At 37.8% G+C, this 23,313-nt stretch overlaps 1 protein-coding gene across 1 annotated transcript in view; it reads right to left on the reverse strand.

The window, feature by feature from the left end:
* Window positions 1-713: 713 nt before the first annotated feature.
* Window positions 714-23,313, reverse strand: part of NDFIP1 (Nedd4 family interacting protein 1) — a 51,141-nt gene continuing 28,541 nt past the window's right edge. Inside the window, exons 3-8 of the mRNA XM_027546127.1 lie at window positions 18,172-18,302; window positions 14,313-14,400; window positions 13,243-13,367; window positions 10,970-11,036; window positions 7,744-7,849; window positions 714-1,758 (exon numbers count right to left, since the gene is read on the reverse strand). Coding sequence (XP_027401928.1) covers window positions 7,746-7,849; window positions 10,970-11,036; window positions 13,243-13,367; window positions 14,313-14,400; window positions 18,172-18,302 — 515 coding nt within the window. The 3' untranslated portion in view covers window positions 714-1,758; window positions 7,744-7,745. The remainder of the gene's footprint in view (window positions 1,759-7,743; window positions 7,850-10,969; window positions 11,037-13,242; window positions 13,368-14,312; window positions 14,401-18,171; window positions 18,303-23,313) is intronic.

The following is a 23,313-nucleotide window of genomic DNA, read 5'->3' on the forward strand; positions in this document are numbered from 1 at the left end:
AGGAGGCACTCAGTTTTCCTGTTTGGCTTTCAAATAATGCACACTTCTATGCATTACCTACTGATACCCCTGAACATTCACTTCCTAAGCTGATCCTGGATGTTCACATGCAGCAAATAAATGAACATTTGCAGCTATCATACCATGCTAGTGCTGGTTTGTGTAGTTATTTAACCATCTTGCTACATTTTTTCTTTATATATTAAGTGGAGGGGGAAAAAACCAAACAGCTGATATTATAAAAACTACTGGTCTCTAAATTTAACACAACTGAGACAAGAAGAGAAAATCAGGAGGAAGGAGAAAGCTTTAGCTTCACCTGGGCACTTGCTCACAGGACTTAAACCAGCTGATTGTGTTCAACTGAGAAAAAGGGCAAATGCAGAGAACATGCAGAAAACATTAGAAATAAATTATCTAAGATTATGTCTAAAAATGAAGCATAATTGGAATTCCAGAATGACTTGCAATCTCTACAACTCCTCCCTTATTTTAGCCCATCGTCTTTTGAAGAACTAATACATTTTTAGAAATATACTGAATATGATATGAAAGTAACATCCCGTGCTAAAAAAGAAAAAAACTGGTCCAAGAGCAGTTTTTGTATTTATTGAATGATTGTGTATGTATCTATATGAATGAAGATTAGAAAAAACTGCCTTGGCAATTAATAAGTGCAAACCAAGAAATTAAATAGTAATCCACAGCAAAAGTTGCTACACAAGAGACGTTTATTAATGTTCTGTTGTATTTACAGCTTTAACATAGCAAACCAGGGTGAATTACCACTTGGCAGAAAGCACGTCACTCTACATTTATAACACATTGGTCTCTGCTAACACATTGTAAAAGCAAGTAGTACAGTATGTTAGGGATCATCTCAAAAGTTCCACGCTAATTCTTTCTTTGCTCCTAGTACCTAATCCCCTCTCTACTCCTAGCCCCTGGCCTAATCATCAGGAGACAAAAGAAAAAGAAAAAAGGGGGCAGGGATTCCAATCATATAGAAAGTGTCGAGAATTGCAATTTATTAGTCATTATGCTGCATTTGTCCTTGTCCTTTCTATTTTACACAATGACAACACCTTTACAATCCCTTAGGTACACAACACAGAATAAGGTACTGCAAAATTAGAATACAGACTATAAGAAATTAATACTTATTTTTTACCAATTAAGAACATATTCTTGACCACACTTTAAATGTATTTTGCACTATGATTTTGCTTCCAGGTGTTCACAGTACAATTAAATAAATTTCTAGATTAATTTTAACAGCAAAATGGATTATGTGCAGAAATGCAGTCATAACAAGTTTTTACTTTTGAGAAAACCCCCTTTTTAAATGGCCAGCATTATACATATCTTACACTAAAATATTTAATTCCAAATTCATTTTGAGATGGAGGATGAATAAAAGCAAGATTGCCCCCTACTGACTACAGGGACAAGGCTCATGCTATTTAAAATGACTACAAACAATAGATAAGGCATTATTAATACATCACAGACTTGACTGCGAGAGCTTTTTCAAACATTAACCACTAATGATTCAATGATTACAGAATTTTGCATTAACTATTAAAATTTTACACCTAGGAACAAATAGAGAGAAATGATCTTTGTCAACAGTACTTTATTTTTTTAAAGCAGGTGATGATTCCTCTGTGTTCCGCATCTTGATTCACTTCCTGCAGGTGTTCTCTTGCTTCTTGGGAGAGAATTCATAAATGCAGGAAGGCCTTCGCCAGAAAACATCTGCCAGAGAAGGATATTGAATATTGGAACTCTGGTTAGGTTGTTATTTTGGCTAAAAGAAGGATGTAGTCACAAAAGAAGGCAGGATGTTTGGAGACATGAGTACATTTTAACATAGCTTTAAGATTACTATACACTGACATCATAATATTCAAAAAACATTACATTTTTGGTTCTTAAAGTTATCAAGGTCTCCAGAACTAGGAAAGACTTCAATGCTTTCTCTAAATCCCATGAGGTCAGGGATCTCTCTCTCTCTCTAAACCTAACACACGAACAGAATTCAAGGAGCACTGCATCCCACACTTAACACCAATGGCAATGACTGAAACTTGGGGACAAAGAGACAGCAGAATCCAAATGCGTAGGTAATTTTCCAAACACACTTGAAGCTGTTTACCCTGCCAGATCTCACATGAAAGATTTCCAATAAGGATGCCAGTGATGTCATGCTATCCTTGGAGCACAGCAAAGTTAGAAAACAGCTGTAAACTCATAGGAACCACAGGTACTTCTTCCCAATAATTAGGGGAAAAAAAGTTACTGTATTTTGGGAGAGGTATCTCTGGTAGACAAAAAAAGTGTGTGCAGCCCCTATTCTATAAAGCAATTTATATGACTGACATAAATACTCTCAAAACAATGTCCATCTATTTATTATAAATGCAATTTGCATATAACACTTTGATGAATTTTTGTATTGGCATATAAACTGGTTTGGTTCTCATGGAAAAAATACAAATAACTCCCTGTATTAGTGTCAAAAAAAATACTCTAAAGAGATACATTATTGATGTATGGCAAAACCAATACAATATTGTAAAGTAAAAAAATAATAATAATAATAAAATTTAAAAAAAAGAGAGATACATTAACACTTAACAAAAGCTTATTGAGAAACTATGTCATGGTACCCTACACCAAGTGAAAGTTGGATGGGCTCATACCTAGGCCCTTCCATCTTTCAAAATTACTGCAAAAGCCACAAGCAGCCCTTTTATAGACCGATTAGACTACTGCATACATCTTTAAAAAGTTGACAAGATGCAGAGAAGCTACAACTCTGGAAGAAATCAACATATTCTTTTTGAACATTAATATTTTCCCAAACTCCAAATTCACTTGGTGTTTTGATCTGAAGCAAACCAATGATAGTGATATAAGAGCAACTCTTCTTTAGGGAGATTTCAGAATGTGCAAGGACAAAGACACAAGAATATAAGGATTCCTGAAGCCAAGTAGAACCAAAAATAAAATCTGTCTGGTAGGCATAAGACAAATAGAGATTTCTGCAATGAGGCTAGTTAGACTCATTACAAGCCTAAGTAAATTCACTTTTATCAGTTACCATTAATAAATAAAAATTGATATAATAATTACTATTAGGTCAAAACACTAGAGTTTTGCAAGAATATGAGATACAGTCCAGATAACTACCAGGCCACTTAGTTCACGCTATGTGCATGGAGATAAGTTAGTTTTAGCAGATCCCTCAAAGTCAGAGCCACCCAAAAGACACTAAAAAATCCATTAAGAGGTCCTACCTACTGTATAGCAAAAGGAACACTATTCAACATTCTGTAATATCCTATATGGGAAAATAATCTGAAAAATAATAGATATATGTGTATGTATAACTGAAAACAACACAACACTGTATATCAACTATTCTCCAGTATTAAAAAAAAATCCATTAAAAGGTCCTAGATAGGTCTACTGATGGGTGATCTCATTCATCAAACAAACTCCAAATGAAAAAGATTGCTATAGAGGCATTCACTGCTCTCTACAACTCAGGCCTGTTGAGATCAATTTGATTCACAGGTTGCTAAAAAAACAATGATGGAATGTAAACTGGAAAAGAGACAGGTTTTAGGGACTTTGAATATCACCACTAAGCTTTAGATTGGATCACTTAAGAAACAAGGGAATCCAACAGCCTACACAATTTCTTCTTGGACCCTGTGTGATTTTTTTTTTAAAGCAAAAATTCCACTGGCAATATTTTCTACTGTCTTGCTACTTTACACAGCCCAAATAAGTCAAACTAACCTGAGGTGAATTGGAAATAAAGATGTATTAAGGAGGAGGGGGAATATTATAGAAAAAAAGAAAATGAAAACATTTATCATCATATGCAAAAAAGGTAAGATATCTGATGCCTAGAATGTATAACTCACCAGATCACAGCAATTGCTATCTAATTATGAAGGGCCCCATCTCATTAATGCTATCAGGGCTTATACACTTTCTTCCCCTCCTATTTCAGAAGTAGTGAAGGTAACATATTTAAGATCCATTATACTTTGTATATATAAGTACTTTTGGAGTAGTGTTAGATATCAGGCTAACTGTGTTACCACCTTATAGTTACTATGTATAGCTAACTCCTCAATTATCTGGCGGTATCAGAGGAAGTGAAACTTGATGAAAATTTACTTTCCAGTTAACTGGTAAATAAGATAAAGTATGGACACTTTATATTTTTGACCATTTCAGATAAAGATGTTTCTAAAAGGGATATGTTTCTTTTCATACAACATAGAAGGAACATATTGTTTTTCCTGCTTCCTCATAGTCACACACCTCTTGATGCCACTGTGCCTCGCTCTAGCAGTGTCTTTTGGCTTTTCTTGCTGTGAGGCAGGAAACCAGATTTCCTGTATATGCTTAAATGAGCTCCAGAAGGGAACCCAAGAGCCACCCTATGACAGTAGTATATGAGCTTTAGTGTTCAGCTCTTATAATACCTACTATGGCTGGTAAGAAAGAAGATCTTTTGAGGGTATTTCCAGGTTTGTGTGTGTGTATCCCATATTTTGGGCAGCCTTGTGTGTGTGTGTGTGTGTGTGTGTGTGTACACTGTATTTTGGGCCGTCTAAATAGAAAAGTCACTATTCTTATACATTTTTCTAGTACAATGCCAGACCTTAGCATGGGAATTGAATTATTTTTATCTACAGCAAAGTTATTTTAGCAATTTCCTATCTGTGGCTTTCTGGCAAAAGTAAGCCCACAGCTAGCTTTTAACTAGTGATACCTCCAGTAAAGAAAGTAGAGGTCTCAGTGAAAGAAAATCTTCATATCTTACACAATGGTTTTCTACCACATCTTCAAGCTAAACTAAATTTCCTCTGAACTAGAGAAAGAAAACATTCTATTTTTGGTTCTGGATGAACAGTTCCTACCTGTGTCAATGAATAAAGGAAATTCAGTCCCATGGGATATTATAACTTTGTGGATTCCTTCTGAGGATACTGAAAATTAGTAAGGAAGTCATTAAAATTCTAAATGCTGCTCTAAGTCTCTAAACCCCTAATTTAGAGCTCTGAGTCCTCTAGGCATGTCAGGGATGATTTCAAATCAACTAGGATATCAAAGTCAGACAGGAAAGCAACGAAACCCCATTATGCCCTCGACTGAAACACCTCTAAGTTTCCGACAACTCCTAAAGCACTGTAATGGTTCTGACTCCCAAACACAGAGCACCAGGTCTATAATACCCCTTCACAGCTCCAACGCCATTACTGCTTAACTAAGGGCTGCCTGCTTCAAATCATAACTCTAAAGGCACGTTGTTTTACATTTAGAATATACCCATAAAACATTTCAGAAATTTTAGGAAGTCAAAACAATAACAACAAATTTTACAACAGGAAAACTGCCAAGTTCAGGCTTTCTCTCAACTTCCATTGTCACATCAACCTGTCCTGTATTAGATGCAAGATAAAGAAGGTATGCATCCCCTAAGGAAGCCAGAAGTTGCCTTCAACCAGATGAATGAAGTGACCAGACAGAGGTGTGGCCTCAGTCATTTAGAAATTCAAAGCCACCAATACACCAGACCTACAGAATCTGTGAAGGAAGGAAGGCAGAGAGGGAGGGAGCGATCTGTCCTCTCAGGGTATTGTGGGCACCAGTGGATGAGGGGAACTGTGGAGGTGGGTTCAGAAGCTCATCATCAGGAGAACTGTGACTACACCAAAGACTTAACTTTGAACCTATGGTAGGTAAGAGTTAAAGCTAAGGATCAGAAGTAACTATAAATTATAATCAGACACACAGAAGGAGAAAGAAGATGACAATGGTAACTACATAAACTACTAAAACCACACAAAACATCTGACAAGCCTCTTAAAGTTAGGATGTAACAGAAACATCACAGGGGTTAGGGCCCAGGTGAGCGTGTCAATGTCCATCTGCACCCAGCCTGTGTAACCCAATTCAAATTCAGGACACACCACCTCTCACGACATTTTAAACATGTAATAAAACATTCCTTTTCTTGGGGAAAAAAAAAACCAAAACAGTCATAAATGTAAGTGGTAATCTTAAAGACTAAACTGTCTCGCAAATAAAAGTACACACTCTTTTGAAGAAACTGACTTTAACCAAAAGAACATAGGTTCTTTACATGCTTTAACTTTATAAAAATGCCTTATGAATATACTCTACCACGCATGTATCTGAGCTTATCTGTCACTAATAACCTTTTGTTGTTTATACAAGCACATTGTACATGTATATGCACAAATACATGTATAATGCTTAATTCAGTATCTGACATATTGAAAAGTTGGCATGCTTGAAAAATTTTTATTTCACTTATGAAGTTATCGTATTATTCTGTTGCTTAAAGACTTTCAACACCCTCTCACAACCTGGCAAATTAAATATGATAGATATTTTCTTTTCTAGAAGCATATAGTCTGAGACAACCATGAAATCTTCAAAACTGAGAATGCTACTCTGCATCCTAAGACCACAACAAATCTTCAAAATTGAAAACTCCACTCTTAGCATATGATTACTTACAAAAACTATGAAATAACCCAACAGCAAATACAGGCTCACATGGAATCAGCCTTGTGTTGAGCCAATATGTGACTGGGTTTAAAGGGCTGCTCTGTGAGTTCCACTGCAAATGAGCTTAGTGCTCAAGATATTTGAGAATGCTCTCAGCTTGACTTTTCAGCCTTAATCCTCAACACTCCTTTATGTTACAAACTGCTTCTTTTGAGCCAGCTGCATACTTCCCTACCTCTCTTCCTCTTCAACACTGCCTCAGGTGACTCTAAAAGGCTTCCCCACCCAACGTTTTCCTATTATACTTTCTAGGTTTATCTCAAGGTTTATCTCAACTGTTACAACCTTCACAAATCCTTGCCTATGTCTCAACTAGCCTGGCTCTACCTGTCCTCAACAGTCTTAAGGAACAAAGAATCAGTTCCAAGGAGGCCCATCAGACCTTGTTACTAGAGACCTCTCTCTGGTGTACTCTTTCTCAAGATTCCCTGTCTCCTCCTTTTTGCAGCTGGTGATGCAAGATGGAGCCAGCCTCTGGGGAAACCCATGGGGGAACCAAACAGCCTTGGCAAGGCTTAGTCCTCCTGTTCTAGGCAGGGAAAAGGCCCTTTTCTCCCCTTCCTTTCTTTCCTTGGGTTTGACCCTCCCATCAGAATGGTAACATCAGGATGTGAACCTGAAGAAAATGCCCAGGAAAGTCCCTCATTGATTTTAGGAGATGGAAGCCTTGGTAGGCTTGTCAGTAGCCAAAAGGAGTTCCTCAAGTACTGTGGACTCTCCCAGCTCTGGATTTAGGGGCCCCACCAAACAGAGCTTAGTGATTAGGCCTGAAAGGTTCCTTCTCACTACTTACCTCTGGAACTAGTACAACCCAAACAGTGGCTTCAGGATTCATGATTCAAAGATTAAGGACCCTGAGTCCTAGTCAAATCTCTTCTGCATTGTCCAAACATGAGATAATGTCTCCTCTGGTAGTTTTTAAGATAGTTTTTTAAGATAGTTTTTTCATAGAAACACTCCTTACTAAACTAGAAACTAAAAGGCAAAGACTATGCCTTCCTTACTGTCTCTATATCCCCTACCACAGGTTGTTAATATTCTACTCTAAATGTGAACAGTAATCTACCCATGCATCACATGATTACACTGGGACTGGAATAAAGTTTTTTTCTTTAATACCTTTAATAAATAAAGAGAACTCTGGTCCTGGGGAGATTTGAGAAATTTTCTGGCATCTTCCGAACTTTTGCATAATTGATAAATCCTCTGAGAAACAGGAGAAAGCCTAATTTAAAAAAGAAAAGTCAAGAATGAGTTTATAATTCGCATATTAAGCCCAGTCCCCAGAAATATCCCTCCTGATACCAAATACTTCATTTTTCTGTTATCAGAAAAGCAATCAAAACATAATTTCCTCTAAAAATTTCAAAGGATTTGATTTTACACCAAGTTTTCTATTTCTCAATGAGAACATACAATCTCAAGAGCCAAAAAAAAGTCTCTTTTGCGCATTCATAATCTAATTTGTGTAAAAGAAAACAAAAAATAAGATGGGGCCAAACATTTACATCATTTACTTTTGGAAGTCTCACTGAGAAGCATCATCAAAACCTACTCTCCCTACCCACCCTAGGATCTTAGTTCCTCAACCAGGGACCAAGCCTAAGCAGTGAAAGTGCAGAGTCCTAACCAATGGACAGCCAGGAGTGCCAAAACCTTCTGAGCTCCCAAAAAGTATTCCAAGATAATTAACACGAAAAACAGAGAGGTTATAAACAGTGTTTTTCTCAAATAAAAAAATGTCATCCTTTCTTGTTATGGCTTCTTTTTTTTTCTGTCAACAGTACACAATGCTGTCCACTAGATGTCAGGCTGTCCTTACCTTTACAAGAATTCTGTCTCAACTCTAAATTCTATTTCTCTATTCTTAATTTAGGAGTCAGCAGGGAAGATGATGAGCTCCCTCCAGTGGTAGCTCACACACTGCTGGCCCTCCTCCTCCAGAGATGGCCCCTGGTCTTAAGACACATTTTTTTCAAATGGCTTTACAGAGCTATAATTTACATATCACAAAGCTTACCCATTTAATGTGTACAATTCACTGGCTTTTAGTAGTTAAAACTATAATCCAATTTCAGAATTCTTTATCGTCCCTAAAATTATCTGTACCCATTAGGTAGCCACTCCCCATTTCCTACCCTCCTCCCATCTCACCGGCTCTGAGCAATAACTTTCTTTTGGATATATTTTAAAATATACTCAAGCAGTGGAAGATGCTTTGCACTCAGTCAGAAATGATTTCTGGCAGCAACCAAGAGTCATCAGCACTGAGCACAGTGAAAACTACCCTGTTTGGCATCAAAATCATCGACAATACAACCTAACTCCAGTCAAAGGATGGGTGCCATGTGGGAATATAGGTCAGTTTTGCTAGATATTTCAATTTTAAAAAGGTAAAAAAATTCAGATATTTTATGTGAAAGTTCTTGGTTTTTATATGATGTGTGTGTTAAGTGTGTGTGTTAAATCACTCCAGTCTTGCCTAACTCTGCAACCCTATGCACTGCAGCCCATCAGGCTCCTCTGTGCATGGGATTTTCTAGGCAAGAATACTAGAGTGGGTTGCCATGCCCTCCTCCAGGAGATTTTCCTGACCAGGGATCGAACCCACATCTCATGTCTTCTGCATTGACAGGCAGGTTTTTTTTACCACTTGTGCCACCAGGGAAGCCCATTTATAATGACAACTAAAAAAATAACTTCTGAAAGTAACTATGGAACATACAAGTCACAACTACAGGCTAGATGTAGCTTATGAGCTACCAGCTCATAGACCTGGTCTTTGCAGGAAACCATCCCCCCTTAAAAAAAAAACCAAAAACAGTAACAACAACAACAACAAAAGATTCTCTCTGCAAGGAGTTCCAAAAATGACTCAAACATTGGATCCAAATGTATGAAGTACATCTGAAGTCTCACCATTTTCTGCTTACCACTAAGCAGTAAGACAGCAAGAATGATCAATTACAAAGTACTATAAACTCATCTCCCATGAAACTTTAATATAGGAAGGAAATCAGCCTATTAGATTTTTTAAAATTATCTATGTTGTCAACAATCAACCTAAAATTATGCTTAATGGCTCTTCTTTGGCTTATTCAGGATTTGCTTAGACTTTAGGCTTGGGAGAAGATGAGGAGTCAGACTTTCTCTTAAAGATACAGTCTGGAGAATAAGCAAGTCAAGGAACTACTTCTCTAAAGTGACTCCCCTGTAGGTTGTTTTTTTAAATTATTAAGTTTCTCAGTAATCAAGACAAGAAGTAAAAATCACTATGTCTCTTTCCTTGGAATGCTGTGACTAAGAGTAGAATAAAATGATGCTACTGGGGAGGTAGGGGATGGCATCATGAATGACTTGTATTCTCTAAGTAAAATTTAGAGTCATCAGTGCATGACTCTGTTACCCAAGGCAAAGCAGGTAGGCCCTGAATATATGAAGCAGCTTTTGGTCATGGGCTCTACACTGTGCTAGCCAGACCCATTAGCAACCCTGGGAACCAAAGATCCAAACTGAGGAGATAACAAAAAGACCTGAGACAGAAGAAATGTTAGGATAGGAGAAAATGACGCCACAGAAGCAGAGTGAGACAATTATACCACCCTTAACAGCCACAAGATGCCCCTTCTATTTTCTTGTAGAATGATAGCAATGATGATGGTCTGCTATTGTATCATACAAATTTTCTCTACAAAGAATGAGGAAGCCAACAGTATTCACCACACTGCTCATTTCTTTAAGATGTCTTGGAAAAAAGTTACACTAATAAGTACAATCTTAAGACCAACTACCTGAAATGGCCGGTATGTTTAAAAAAAAAAAAAAATCTTATTCTCATCAAGAGCAAACTAAAGAATTCTGGACAGCCAATGGTGGTTCTTCCAGAAGTTATGCAAGACAATATATTTTCTGTTTTCTACTGATATATTCAACTGAAGATAGGCCACATACACTCATGAGTAGTTCAGTAGGTAACAGTATACCTATAAGCAGTTTGGGGTTGAGCTTGTGAACCCTTTGAGGCAATAACCCACAAGGCGGGAAAAAATCTAAGGACTATAAAAAGTCATCTTATTGGTACACCCCTCTGGCTACATGGAAAATGTGACAAGTGTGTATGGATGGGTTAGGAAAAATTTACCACCACTAAGAGACATTCTATAAATATGTATGTTACTCTGATGGTGATAACAGCCTAACCTTTGACATATTTTTAAAATTATACTTATTATCACTAATATATTACTGTATAGTAGTAAGTGAGATGAAGGTTTACTAAAAGTAATTTTACTTCTAAAATTTAACATAATCTTTTCTCTCCTTTGTCTTTTTTAAAAGCACTTACCTAGAACAAGGAACACCCACCAGAGCCAGTACTGACCATCAAAATATCCAGGGAAGTAAGTGGAAAACTGAAAAATAAAGCAAAATACTTTAGAGAACCTCTGCAGATATTATTTCACATTTTAGCTTAAGAGTTTACAAAACACAAGATTTTACCTTGTACACAAATGCTGTTGCTCATTTAGTCTTACAAAAACTTCTAAAAATTTAGTCAAAGTATTTTATATAGTACAGATTTGAAATGATTACAATATTTGCTAATAAACTTCCTTTCGTGGAAAAGCAATCTTGAAATATGGTAGCTTTCAGCTTTACATACACCTTGTTTTGAAAGTGCTCAAACCTGTTTGTTTTTTTAAAAATATTTTTCCTCTTTTAGAAATATGTCTTTTTTAAAAAGAAATTTTATTTATTTTTGGCCTTGCGGGGTCTTCGCTGCTGTGCAGGCTTTCCTCTAGTTGTGAGAGCTGGGGCTGCTCTCCAGTTTCAGCACACGGGCTTCTCACTGTTGCGGCTTCTCTTGTTGCAAAGCACAGGCTCGAGAGCACGCAGGCTTCAGTAGTTGGTGGCCTGTGGGCTCAGTAGTTGAGTCTCCCTGGCTCTAGAGCACACGCTTATTAGTTGTGGCACATGGGCTTAGTTGCTCTGTGGCATGTGGGATCTTCCTGGATCAGGGATCAAACCTGTGTCTTCTGCATTGGCACACGGATTCTTTACCACTGAGCCACCAGGAAAGCCCCAGAAATATGTCTTGATGATACTTTCATTTTGCTTACACAGTGCCAAACTCAACTATATTTGGCCTCCTTTCTAATGATCCCTGATTTTGTTCCTGCCCTTTCAGCCATGCCTTGACCTTGGAAGCTTTACCATGTACATGATGATAATCCCATTCCTTTGCCAGGGACTATATAGGACATGATACTATTGTGGCCAGTGGGAACTAAGAGCTGCGAGGAAAGCTTCTTAGCTCTTAAAAAGAAAGGGAGAGGAAATAGTTTCCTTTCTTCTGCTGAGCACTGTTGTGTTTCTGACGAGATGCCTGAAACTGCCATGGCCAGCTATACCAATAGGTTGAGCCACCTGTCGGCTGTCCTTGATATCAGTGAAACATTTAACTGACCTCCATGTCAGGACTTATTTTCACTGGAAATAAAATTTCCCCAATGTTTTCTAAGCCATTTTTGAGCTACATGTTCTGTTACTCCAAAGACCATCCTAATTGATAAAAGCTGATTAATTCTTTTAAAAATTTAGTAAAAATAAAAAGATTGGTAACTACTTTGATCTTGCTTTCTGTTGAAGACTAGAGCTTAGCACAGTTTGAGCATTCAAATAGTTTTACTTCTTGATTAATAAGATTTAGAGAAGGAATGAAAAACTTCTTTATGGCTTGAGTTCATAACCTAAAGACCATGTTTTAGGAGAGTATATGTTAGTTGTCTAGGAGAAAAGCCCATAATTTTTATCAGATTCTCAAAGGAACTTGGAATTCTAAAAATGTTAAAGGCCATAGAATAAATAACTTTGAAAAACTCTATGGCTCAGTCAACACCCATTAGTTTAATAATGCCAGTTTATGATAAACACCTTGCTTTTATATTATAAAGCTAACAATGGCAGTAAACTTATCTCAAATCAGAGGACACTTTAAGAAACTAGATCTTTTACAACTTTAAACTACTTCATGCAATTCTAACTAACTGGTAACTCCTACATCACTTAAGATCTCTCTCTTATTTACTTTAGAGATAAGGGCCCCTAATGGAGTAGGGCTTGTTGAACAGTTCTGGCTCTCCAAATATCCTGGCATAACCAATGATGCTACTTACAACCAATCTTGGAAGAGAGGAAGGTTGAGAGGGAGGAAGGAGGGAGAAAAGAATAGAGGGGAAGAGAGAAGAAGGACTCAAACTTCAGCAGCATGAATGAGAGAAATGTCTGCTTTTGATGAGATACCAGAAAGTTAATAGACCCTTATTATAAAAACAACTAATTTCAGAACAAATACATGTAGTATCACATTATAAACATTAAAAACAGAGAAAGCAGCTGAACAAGGATAGATATCCTAGGGCCACCGATATTTTGCAGATTTGACTACAAAACTTGTGTGCATGAACCAACTACAACTGATCTAGGTTCAATTTTCTGAAACCAAAGACAAACAAAAAATCATTTTAAATGTTGAGATAATTCCGAAGTCAAATATTCAAAATTATTCCACTCGTTCTTCTCCAGAGACTATCACTGCTGGTGTACAACTTAACTTACCCTCACAATCAGGATCCACTTAATTAGAGAGAGACCAAATCCTGAAATGGCCCCATACCTTCCTGCAGCTGAAGTGGTCAGGCAAAAAGACAGGAAGAACCCAATCCAGTTAAAGAGGAATGCCACTGTAAAAGCCAAGAGAAGAAAAGAGGCAGGTCAGACACATCCTGTTATCCAAGAAGCAAGAGTTCTAAGGGTGCACTCTGGATTTACTTCTGCTTAAATGGCTTTCTCAAGGATAAACGAGCTGAGCCCACCCTCCACAATTCTTACCTCACCTCCCCAAAATGGCCATCCTCTGTCTTCCTCCCAAAAGCAAACAAGAAAGCACAGTCTCTAAATATCAGGTGTTTTATTATTACATCTACTGCTATACACTTTAAGAAATAACTTAATATCACCAAACTTCATACTTATGACTTGCACCCTTTACTGTATGTGTTATACCTGAGTAATTAAACATTATTTGAACATTAAATTAATGCCCCTAAATACTCTGATTCAAGTCATTCATCCTCTTGCTTCTGTAAACTTTGACAGCTTACATAATTCGTTACCTTTAAAAGCACTACATTTCCTTCATATCTTTTTAATACAGCAAATAGAATTTCTGAAATGGTTGCTCACTCCCAAGTCAGGCATATGGAAAGTTAAATGCAAAATAACATCAAGGGGGAAAAATCAGGCTGACTTTGATGTGTTAGAAAATAGAAGCATGCAAAACAGAATTCATCAGACAAAGGCATTTAATTCCTATTTTACTGGTCAAGAATGAGTAGGAGGAATGCTTAAGGGGTTCTGAAGATCAGAAAAATGAAGCTCAGCTCAAGAAAAATGTAGCATCCCCCATAACTGCTTTAAGTATATTTTCCATAGATATTCACAGAAATTGAAGACAGAGACAGGAAAGATGAAAGTGTACTGTGCTTTGAATGTGTCAGTAAAAGGCATCAAATACATATAATTATTAAAATATTATCTTAATTAGTTCTTTTAATTCAGTCATATTCACTCAGAATCTAAAGCACTCTGGTTTGCGGGAAGGGGCTCTGCTGTGTGTATATACTTACTGAAGAAAGTTAACATGAAAATCCCATCGTTTCCTATCCTCATCTGGTCAGGATCATCAAACTCCTCCCGACCTGCAAACTCCTCATCCTAAATGAAAAGAAAAGGTAAGTTCACAATAAATTATTTCAAGGCAAAGGAAAGACATCAAAAAAAATTGAGAAAGGGACAAAAGTGACTTCCAAGGGTAAAACGTACTGCTTTGGCTCAATTTAAAACTAAGAGCATTAAGCTTTAGTATATGTTAAATTTTTCATTGGTCTTCTAATATAAAATTTTTTTCTGAAATGAAAGGAATTTTTCACTTTCTAACCCAAGTTCTTTAACAATATATTTCAAAAATTATAAAGTTCACAAAGAACTATTCACTCTTCCTTATTCATACACACACACATATATATAAAAACATAAAGAAATATACGTATAAAGAAAAAGAAAATTCTCTTACACATTTGGCTTTAATGCTAGAATATCAGTAATCCAGGGCCTGTTTAGCCCAGAATATTAGTAATCCTGGACCTATTGAGAAAATACCATTGATTAGCTCAAGAGTTTTATGAAACTGACTTGGTGGGGGCAGATGGAAGAAGATACTGTGATCACATATGAAGAGTCTAACAGTGTTGCCCATGCTCAACTCCAGAACTATTTATACCAGTATACAGGTCTGAAACAACCTCACTTCCAATCTTACTGGCAGAGAGAATCCTTTCCATCCTAACCAGAAAACATAGTGTTGCAAGTCTAGAAGGAACATGATCTTGACCAACACTGACACCAACATATGTAGCCTACCTTTTTCTTTTCTTTTTAATTTTTAAAATTTATTTATTTATGGCTGTGCTTGGCCTTCGATGTTATACACGTGCTTTTCTCTAGTTGTGGGGAGCGAGGGCTACTGTTCATTGAGATGCATGTGTTTCTCACTGCAGTGGCTTCTCGTTTCTTCTCTTGAGCACGAACTTCAGTGTGCGTGGGCTTCAACAACTGTCTTAGTTTGCCTGCACGATATGGGATCTTCCCAGACCAGGGGTTGAACCTGTGTACTCTGCACTGGGACGTGGATTTTTAGCCACTGGACCACCAGGAAAGTCCCCTACCTTTTCAACTAATTGTAGGTATGTGCTGAAATATTGAAAAAAAAAAAATGAATACACACTTAAAGTGGTAGACTTGTACACAGTCCAATGAGGGTTCCTCAAATGAAAAATAAACAAACAAATAAAGAAAACTTTAAGGAGAACCAAAACTTGCCCTACACAGAAAAGGGACTGGGACATTCCTAATAAGCTGTTAACTCATTCCCCTGAAGAGGGGAACCAAAGAAGAAGTGGAAGTAGCAGCTTCATCTAATTTACTATCTTTCCTCTAATGTTTGAAATTTATACAAGAATGGGTTCTTTCATATTTTTAAAAATAAGAAATACTTAGTATTCTGAATTCATAATAGCAGGAAGAACAGGCTTTGCCAAAATAGAAAGTAACTGTTTTGTGGGCGTCCCTGGTGGCTCAGTGGTAAAGAATCTGCCTGCCAATCCAGGGGACATGGGTTCTGGTCCTGATCTGGGAAGATCCCACATGCTGCAGAGCAACTAAGCCCATGAGCCCAAACTATTGAGTCTATGCTCCAGAGCCCAGGTGCTGCAACTACTGAGCTCATGAGCCACAACTACCGAAGCCCATGTGTTCTAGAGCCCATGCTCTGCAACAAGAGAAGCCACTGCAATGAGAAGCCTGTGCACTGCTATAGAGAGCAGCCCCCACTCACAACTAGAGACAAGCCGGCACAGCAACGAGGACCAAGCACAGCCAAAAATAAAGATAAATAAAATACAAAAAGAGAAAGTGTTTTGTGCATAACTATTCAAAATAAACTACCAAAATACATGGAAGTAATGCCTAGTAATACTATAAATGTTTTCTAACCATTCTTTCTATCTTGGTATCTCTAGTCCCAAAATTCCTCCTAAAATTGTCACCAGGTTAATGTTTCTAAAACACCATACTTGTCTTATCATACCCACACTTAAAAACTTTGAAGAATTCAGTGTGACCTACATGTAAGTCTAAATGTCTCAGCCTAGCATTCAGAAGATTCTATGACCTACAGTTCTGGCCAAACTCTTTGCTGAAGCAACACCAATCACTACAACCACAGAAACTGCCCTGTACTTGGCTGAATCACATCTGCTTTCCGAGCTTTCCCCTCTGGAATGTTCTTCTCCATCAAAACTCAGGGCCCACTTCAAATCCCATCTTCCCCATGATCACAAGGTTAAAGTCACAATTCTTAATGCTCACTGCTCTTGTGCTGCCCCTTAGATAATAGGTCTTTGTGGGCCTGTTCCCCAGCTGGACTTTAAGCTCTTGTATGGCAGGAGCATTGCCTTATACAAAGCCTTCTATCTATCCACTGCAAAATACATAGCAAATTATATATAAAAGTGTTTCATACATATTTGTTGAATAACAAAACCCCTTAAGAAGTTCTTAAATGTGTATATTTGTCAAATAAAACAGAGTTCTGTGATTAAGCCGCACTAATCTCCTGGTCTATTTCTATGGGACAGTTATCATAATTCAAGAGATCTAGAGAGTAGATACAAGGACTTTGGAGTCTAAAATGTCTGGGCTTGACTAACCTATGCTACTTATTAGCTATATGACTTTGGGCAATTTTTAATCTCTCTGGGTCTCAATTTTTGCATCTGTAAAATGGAGATAATATAATCTCTACCTTGCAAGGTTACTGTGAGGACTGAAAATAATATATACTATATACATAAGCACGAAACACAGTGTCAACCATGTTGTTTGCTTCCAATACATGTTAACTATATAAACACTGTTTTCTCTTTAGACAATGAGCTCCATGAGAGTTCTTCTTCCTTGCGCCTGTAAGAAGTGAATGCATGTCACCATGCAGAATCAGCGTAGACTACGCTCATCAACTGTAACTTCTGCCAATCAGTGGTTTTAGGAGTGTTACCCCTCATGGAAGATGTGACCTGCAAACAGTCTACCATCCTAAGGCCTGAACTTCTGGGCCTTGTGTCACTGCACTGCCCAGACTGAACTTATATTCTTATTCTTATATTTTACTCTAGCTTCCTGCCAGGCCTAGGGTCTGGAGCCCTGACTGCCCCATTTCCAGGGACTGGATGCCACTCTCCTTTCTCTCAGTATCAGGCCCAAGGTCCCACTTGTACCAGCTTCAACCTGAATGAATATGTGTGATACCACAATTGTATCACTTATAGGTCTGACATTATGAATCATGAGTGCCCAAAATTCTCCACTGGTTTTCATGACATCCCACCCCCACTCCCAAGAAGTAACATCAGGCCAGACAGAATCTGAATTCATTATGCCTCCACAGATGGCATCATCTGGATTGCTGGTGGCACAGGGTTCAACCAGATGATTGTTAGAGCCCCTCTGAGTTTAATATTATGAAGCTGCACTTATTTATTCTCTCCACAAATTCCTAAGCAGCTATCTACTTAACACCAAAATATTAAGTGTGCAGAATCAAGGCAAAATTGGTATATTCCTATATCAGCTCTGCTCCAAGATGTTTCAGCCATGAAAGGAGACTTGAGAAAGTGAAGGTAGTAGTAGAGATACAGGGGAAATGAGCTGGTTTGACTAGTGATTTTTCTGCTCTTTTATACTGTTTACCTCCATCATCTTCAGGAAAAGATAAGAGTCTATTATCCCAAAAGAAAAACGTATCTGATTTTAAAGATTAGTTGTACTTTTACTAATCAATTTAATCTAAGTAATATCACAAAGTTGATAACGCAAAGAACTTAATTCCCATAAACTAGTACCAAATAACAAGGTCTAAATTGGACTTACTCTTCCAGGAACCAAAGGGATAGTGGCTTCAGCTTTGGTTCTCTCAGCTTCATCATAACTGGGCAGTGTGGTAGCCACATTGTAAGATGGGGGCTTTGGAAACCCAGACTCGTCTTTGTAGTCAAAATATGCTGCAAAATAAAAAGAAGTCGCAATTACCCAGTGATTAGCTGAAATGAGGAAAAAGGATTTCTGCTAACTCTGGCAAACAAAAACCAACCATTCCTCTAAAATTTTGCTGTTCTTTTAGTCGCTAAGTCTGACCCTGCGACCCCATGGACTGTAGCCCACTAGGCTCCTCTGTCCATGGGATTTCCCAGGCAAGAATACTGGAGTGGGTTGCCATTTCCTTCTCCAGGGGATCTTCCTGACCCAGGGATCAAACCCATATCTTCAGAATTGGTAGGTGGGTTCTTTACCACTGAGCCACCAGAGAAGCCCTCCTCAAACATTATATATAGAATAACTGAATCAAAAGATGCTTAAAGATGAACATGGGATTGGGAATAATTTTTAAACTTATTGGCTTTTCAATTATTTAAATTCCAGATTCACTTTACTTTCCCTGCCAAGTGCTTTTGAACACTTTTTCTGGCTCATTATGTGGTGGCTTCTCAGGTGGCATTAGTGGTAAAAGAACTTGCCTGCTAATACAGGAGACATAAGAGACATGGGTTTGATCCCTGGGTGGGGAAGATCCCCTGTAGGAGGGCACAGCAACCCACTCCAGTATTCTTGCCTAGAGAATCCCATGGACAGAGGAGCCTGTTGGGCCACAGTCCATGGGGTCCCAAAGAGTTGGATATGACTGAAGCAACTCAGCACATATGTGGTGTGTTCACAAAAACATACAATATTAATAATAGCATAAGGTAAAGTTTAAGCTAAAAATAATTCACCTGTGTGTTTGGAAATCTGTACCATGGTTTTCTCCCACTTATAAACATCAAAATAAACTTGAAAACAAGGTTAAAATTAGTATTTCATAGATTTTTGCACTTTGATTCTTTCACACTATTTTTACCATGGATTGTTTCCTATGACATGCCTAAGGTAATCACAGGTTCAGTTAGAGAATCGTTACTGAGTGAAATCTTGCCTCACCTCTTTTTAAATTTACATCTTTATTCTCACTGACTTCTATTATAATAGATTCAATATGTATTATTAGAACAGATCTATTTACAAATGGATTAAATTTTCTACACAATTTTTTTAAAACTTAAGAATTTTGAAAAAATTTCTATGCTTCAAGATTAACATTTTTTCTCCACCTTGCTTAACTATAATTAACTTCCAATTTTACTGTAGTATATTACTGAAATTATCAATCAATAGAATTCACCTCATTAACCAAAAATAAGGAGAAAAATTTATTGTCTTCACATGGGCAGAAGAAAGGATTGATAAAATCCTTTCTTTATCTTAATTGATAAAATAAAACCTAAAACTGATTCCTTAATCTTTTCACAAATCTCTAAGAAAAATCGAGAGTAAGTATCATAATTAATGGTAAGTTATTAAAAGCTTTCTCCCCTAAGATTAGAAAATCAGACAAAAATGGCCCACTATTACCACTTCAATTCAAACATTATCTTAGAAGTACTATCAGGTTGGTGCAAAAGTAATTGCAGTTTTCCATGGTTGGACTTTGCTGTTTGATACTGGAAAGTGAAAGTCGTTCAGCCGTGTCCAATTCTTTGCAAACCCATGGACTATATATAGTCCATGGAATTCTCCAGGCCAGAATACTAGAGTGGGTAGCCCTTCCCTTCTCCAGGAGACATTCCCAACCCAGGGACTGAACCCAGCTCTCCCGCAATGCAGGCGGATTCTTTACCAGCTGAGTCACAAGGAAAGCCCTTGATACTGGAATACATTCTTAAATAAATGTAGTCATGTTATACATCATTTTACTGTGCATTTCTCGCTTTGTTTTTTTGCTAATGATTTATTACTTGCTGTGTATTTTATATTCATTTTAGACTATGGAAATGATTTTAGACAAAAAGCAAATTCGAGCGATTTTCTTACTCAAGTCGTAAAGCAGCAGAGACAACTCATGATATCAACAGTGCATTCAGCCCAGGAACTGCTAATGAACATACAATATGGTGGTGGTTCAAGAAGTTTTGCAAAGGAGATGAGAGCCTAGAAGATGAGAGCAGTGGATGGCCGTCGGAAGTTGGCAATGACCAACTGAGAGGATCATCAAAGCTGATCCTCTTAAAACTACACGAGAAGTTGCACAAGAACTCAACATCCACCATTCTACAGTTGTTCAGCATTTGAAGCAAATTAGAAAGGTGAGAAAACTCGGTGAGTGAGTGCCTCATGAGTGGACCGCAAATCAAAAATTGTCATTTTGAAGTGTCGTCTTCTCTTACTGTACACAACAACAAATCATTTCTCAATAAGATTGTGATGTGCCATGAAAAGTAGATTTTATATGACAACCAGCAATGACCACCTCAGTGGCTGGACCAAGAATAAGCTCCAAAGCACTTCCGAAAGCCAAAACTGCACCAAAAAAAGCTCATGGTTACCGTTTGGTGTCTGCTGCCTGTCCAAACCAATACAGCTTTCTGAATTTCGGCAAAACCAATACATCTGGAGAAGTATGCTCAGCAAATGGATGAGATGCACCGAAAACTGCAAGGGCTGCAGCCAGCACTGGCCAACAGAAAGGGCTCAATCCTTCACAGGAATGCCCAACTGCACATCACAAAACCAACACTTCAAAAGCTGAATGAGCTGGGCTACGAAGCTTTGCCTCATCCGCCATATTCACCTGACCTCTTGCCAAGCGACTATGACTTCTTCAAGCATCGTGACAATTTTTTGCAGGGAAAATGCTTCCACAATCAGTAGGAGGCAGAAAATGGTTTCCAAGATTTCACCGAATACCAAGGCAAGGATTTTTATGCTACAGGAATAAACAAACTTCTCTTGGCAAAAATGTGTTGATTGTAATGGTTCCTATTTTGATTAAGAAAGATGTGCTTGAGCCTAGTTATAATGATTTAAAATTCACGGTCTGAAATTGCAACTACGTTTGCACCAACCGAAGAATTGATGCTTTTGAACTGTGGTGTTGGAGAAGACTCTTGAGAGTCCCCTGGACTGCAAGGAGATCCACAGTCCATTCTAAAGGAAATCAGCCCTGGATGTTGTTTGGAAGGAATGACGCTAAAGCTGAAACTCCAGTACTTTGGCCACCTCATGCGAAGAGTTGACTCATTGAAAAAAGACTCTAATGCTGGGAGGGATTGGGGGCAGGAGGAAAAGGGGACGACAGAGGATGAGATGGCTGGATGGTATCACCGACTCGATGGACGTGCGTTTGAGTGAACTCCGGGAGTTGGTGATGGACAGGGAGGCCTGGCGTGCTGTGATTCATGGGGTCACAAAGAGTCGGACACAACTGAGTAACTGAACTGAACTGAACTGAATACTAGTTGATGCAGTATGGCAAGAAAAGAGAATACAAGACAAAAGGATTGGAAAAGAATAAGTCTTAAGTCTATCCTTAATCATGGAAGACATAATTACATATGTAGAAAATCCAAGAGTATCTACAAACAAATGATTAGAATTAATATATGAATTTAGGAAAGTCTCTGAACACAGTTAATATAAACCATCAATTATATTTTCATATATCAGTAACAAACAGAAAATAAAATTATACATGGACCGTTTACAACAGCACCAAAACAAACCAAATACCTATGAATAAATCTAATTAAAAAGATGCAAGAAAAAAATATGTAAGAAACAAGATGCAAGGTCTCTATATTGAAACTCACAAAATATTATTCAGAGAAATTAAAGAAAATCTTAATAAATGGGAGGGATTTAACACAGACTGGAAGACATAATATGATAAAGATGCTGCTGCTGCTGCTAAGTCGCTTCAGTCGTGTCTGACTCTGTGTGACCCCATAGACGGCAGCCCGCCAGGTTCCACCGTCCCTGGGATTCTCCAGGCAAGAACACTGGAGTGGGTTGCCATTTCCTTCTCCAATGCATGAAGTGAAAAGTGAAAGTGAAGTCGCTCAGTCGTGTCCGACTCTTAGCGACCCCATGGACTGCAGCCTACCAGGCTCCTCCGTCCGTGGGATTTTCCAGGCAAGAGTACTGGAGTGGGGTGCCATTGCCTTCTCCGGATAAAGATGCTAATTATCTTCAAATTAATAAACAGATTCAGTGCAATCCCAACTAAACTTCCAGCAGAGTTTTTGTTTATTTCTTCCCATTTTATGGAAACTGGCAAGCTGATTCTAAACTGTAAATGAAAGCCAAGAAGTACCAAAGCAATCTTGAACAACAAAAAGATTAAAGGACCTAATTACCAGATATCAAGATTATAAAGCTCTGGAATTAAGACTGGAGTATAGGCACAAACAGACCAAAGAAAGTACTGAGTCCAGAAAACAGATACTCATACACATATATGGTCACCTGATTCATGACAAAGGTGCCACTGCAGTACAGTGGAGGAAAAATGGTCTTTTCAATAAGTGGTGTGGGACCAAATGGATATCTGTAAGGGAAAACAATCCTGACCACTACCTCATACTATACAGAAAAAAACAACTCCAGATGGCATGCAGACCTACCTAAATGAGAAAAATAAAATATCAAAGCTTTTAGAATAAAATAAGGAAAATGTATTATTGAAACTAAAGCTGCCACCTAATCCAATTCAAGAAACTTATTTTTCTCTATGTCAAAATAACTACTTTAACAGATGCACACATATACATGCATATATAATTTCCTTAAAATTTTTTTACTTTTAATTAAATCACACTAAAAATCATATTACAAGTTGATAGGTACAGTCTGAATTGCCCATAGCCACAGTAATTCTGAATATGTGAACAAAACTGATACCTACCACTTTAAGGAAAGCTTGTTTTGGCCACACCACACAGTTTGCAGGACCTCAGTTCTTCAATTAGGGACTGAACCCAGGCCATGGCAGTGAAAGCCTGGAATCCTAACCAATAGGCCACCAGGGAACTCTCCTTACTATCTTAAGTTGAGGGAAATCAAGAATATTTATATTTCCCTATTTCAAAGGATTTTTTAAAAATGGGATCCATCGATATAGACACCTCACATAAAATTTTAAGT

The sequence above is a fragment of the Bos indicus x Bos taurus genome, chromosome 7 (genome assembly GCF_003369695.1).
Source record: "Bos indicus x Bos taurus breed Angus x Brahman F1 hybrid chromosome 7, Bos_hybrid_MaternalHap_v2.0, whole genome shotgun sequence".
NCBI lineage: Eukaryota > Metazoa > Chordata > Mammalia > Artiodactyla > Bovidae > Bos > Bos indicus x Bos taurus.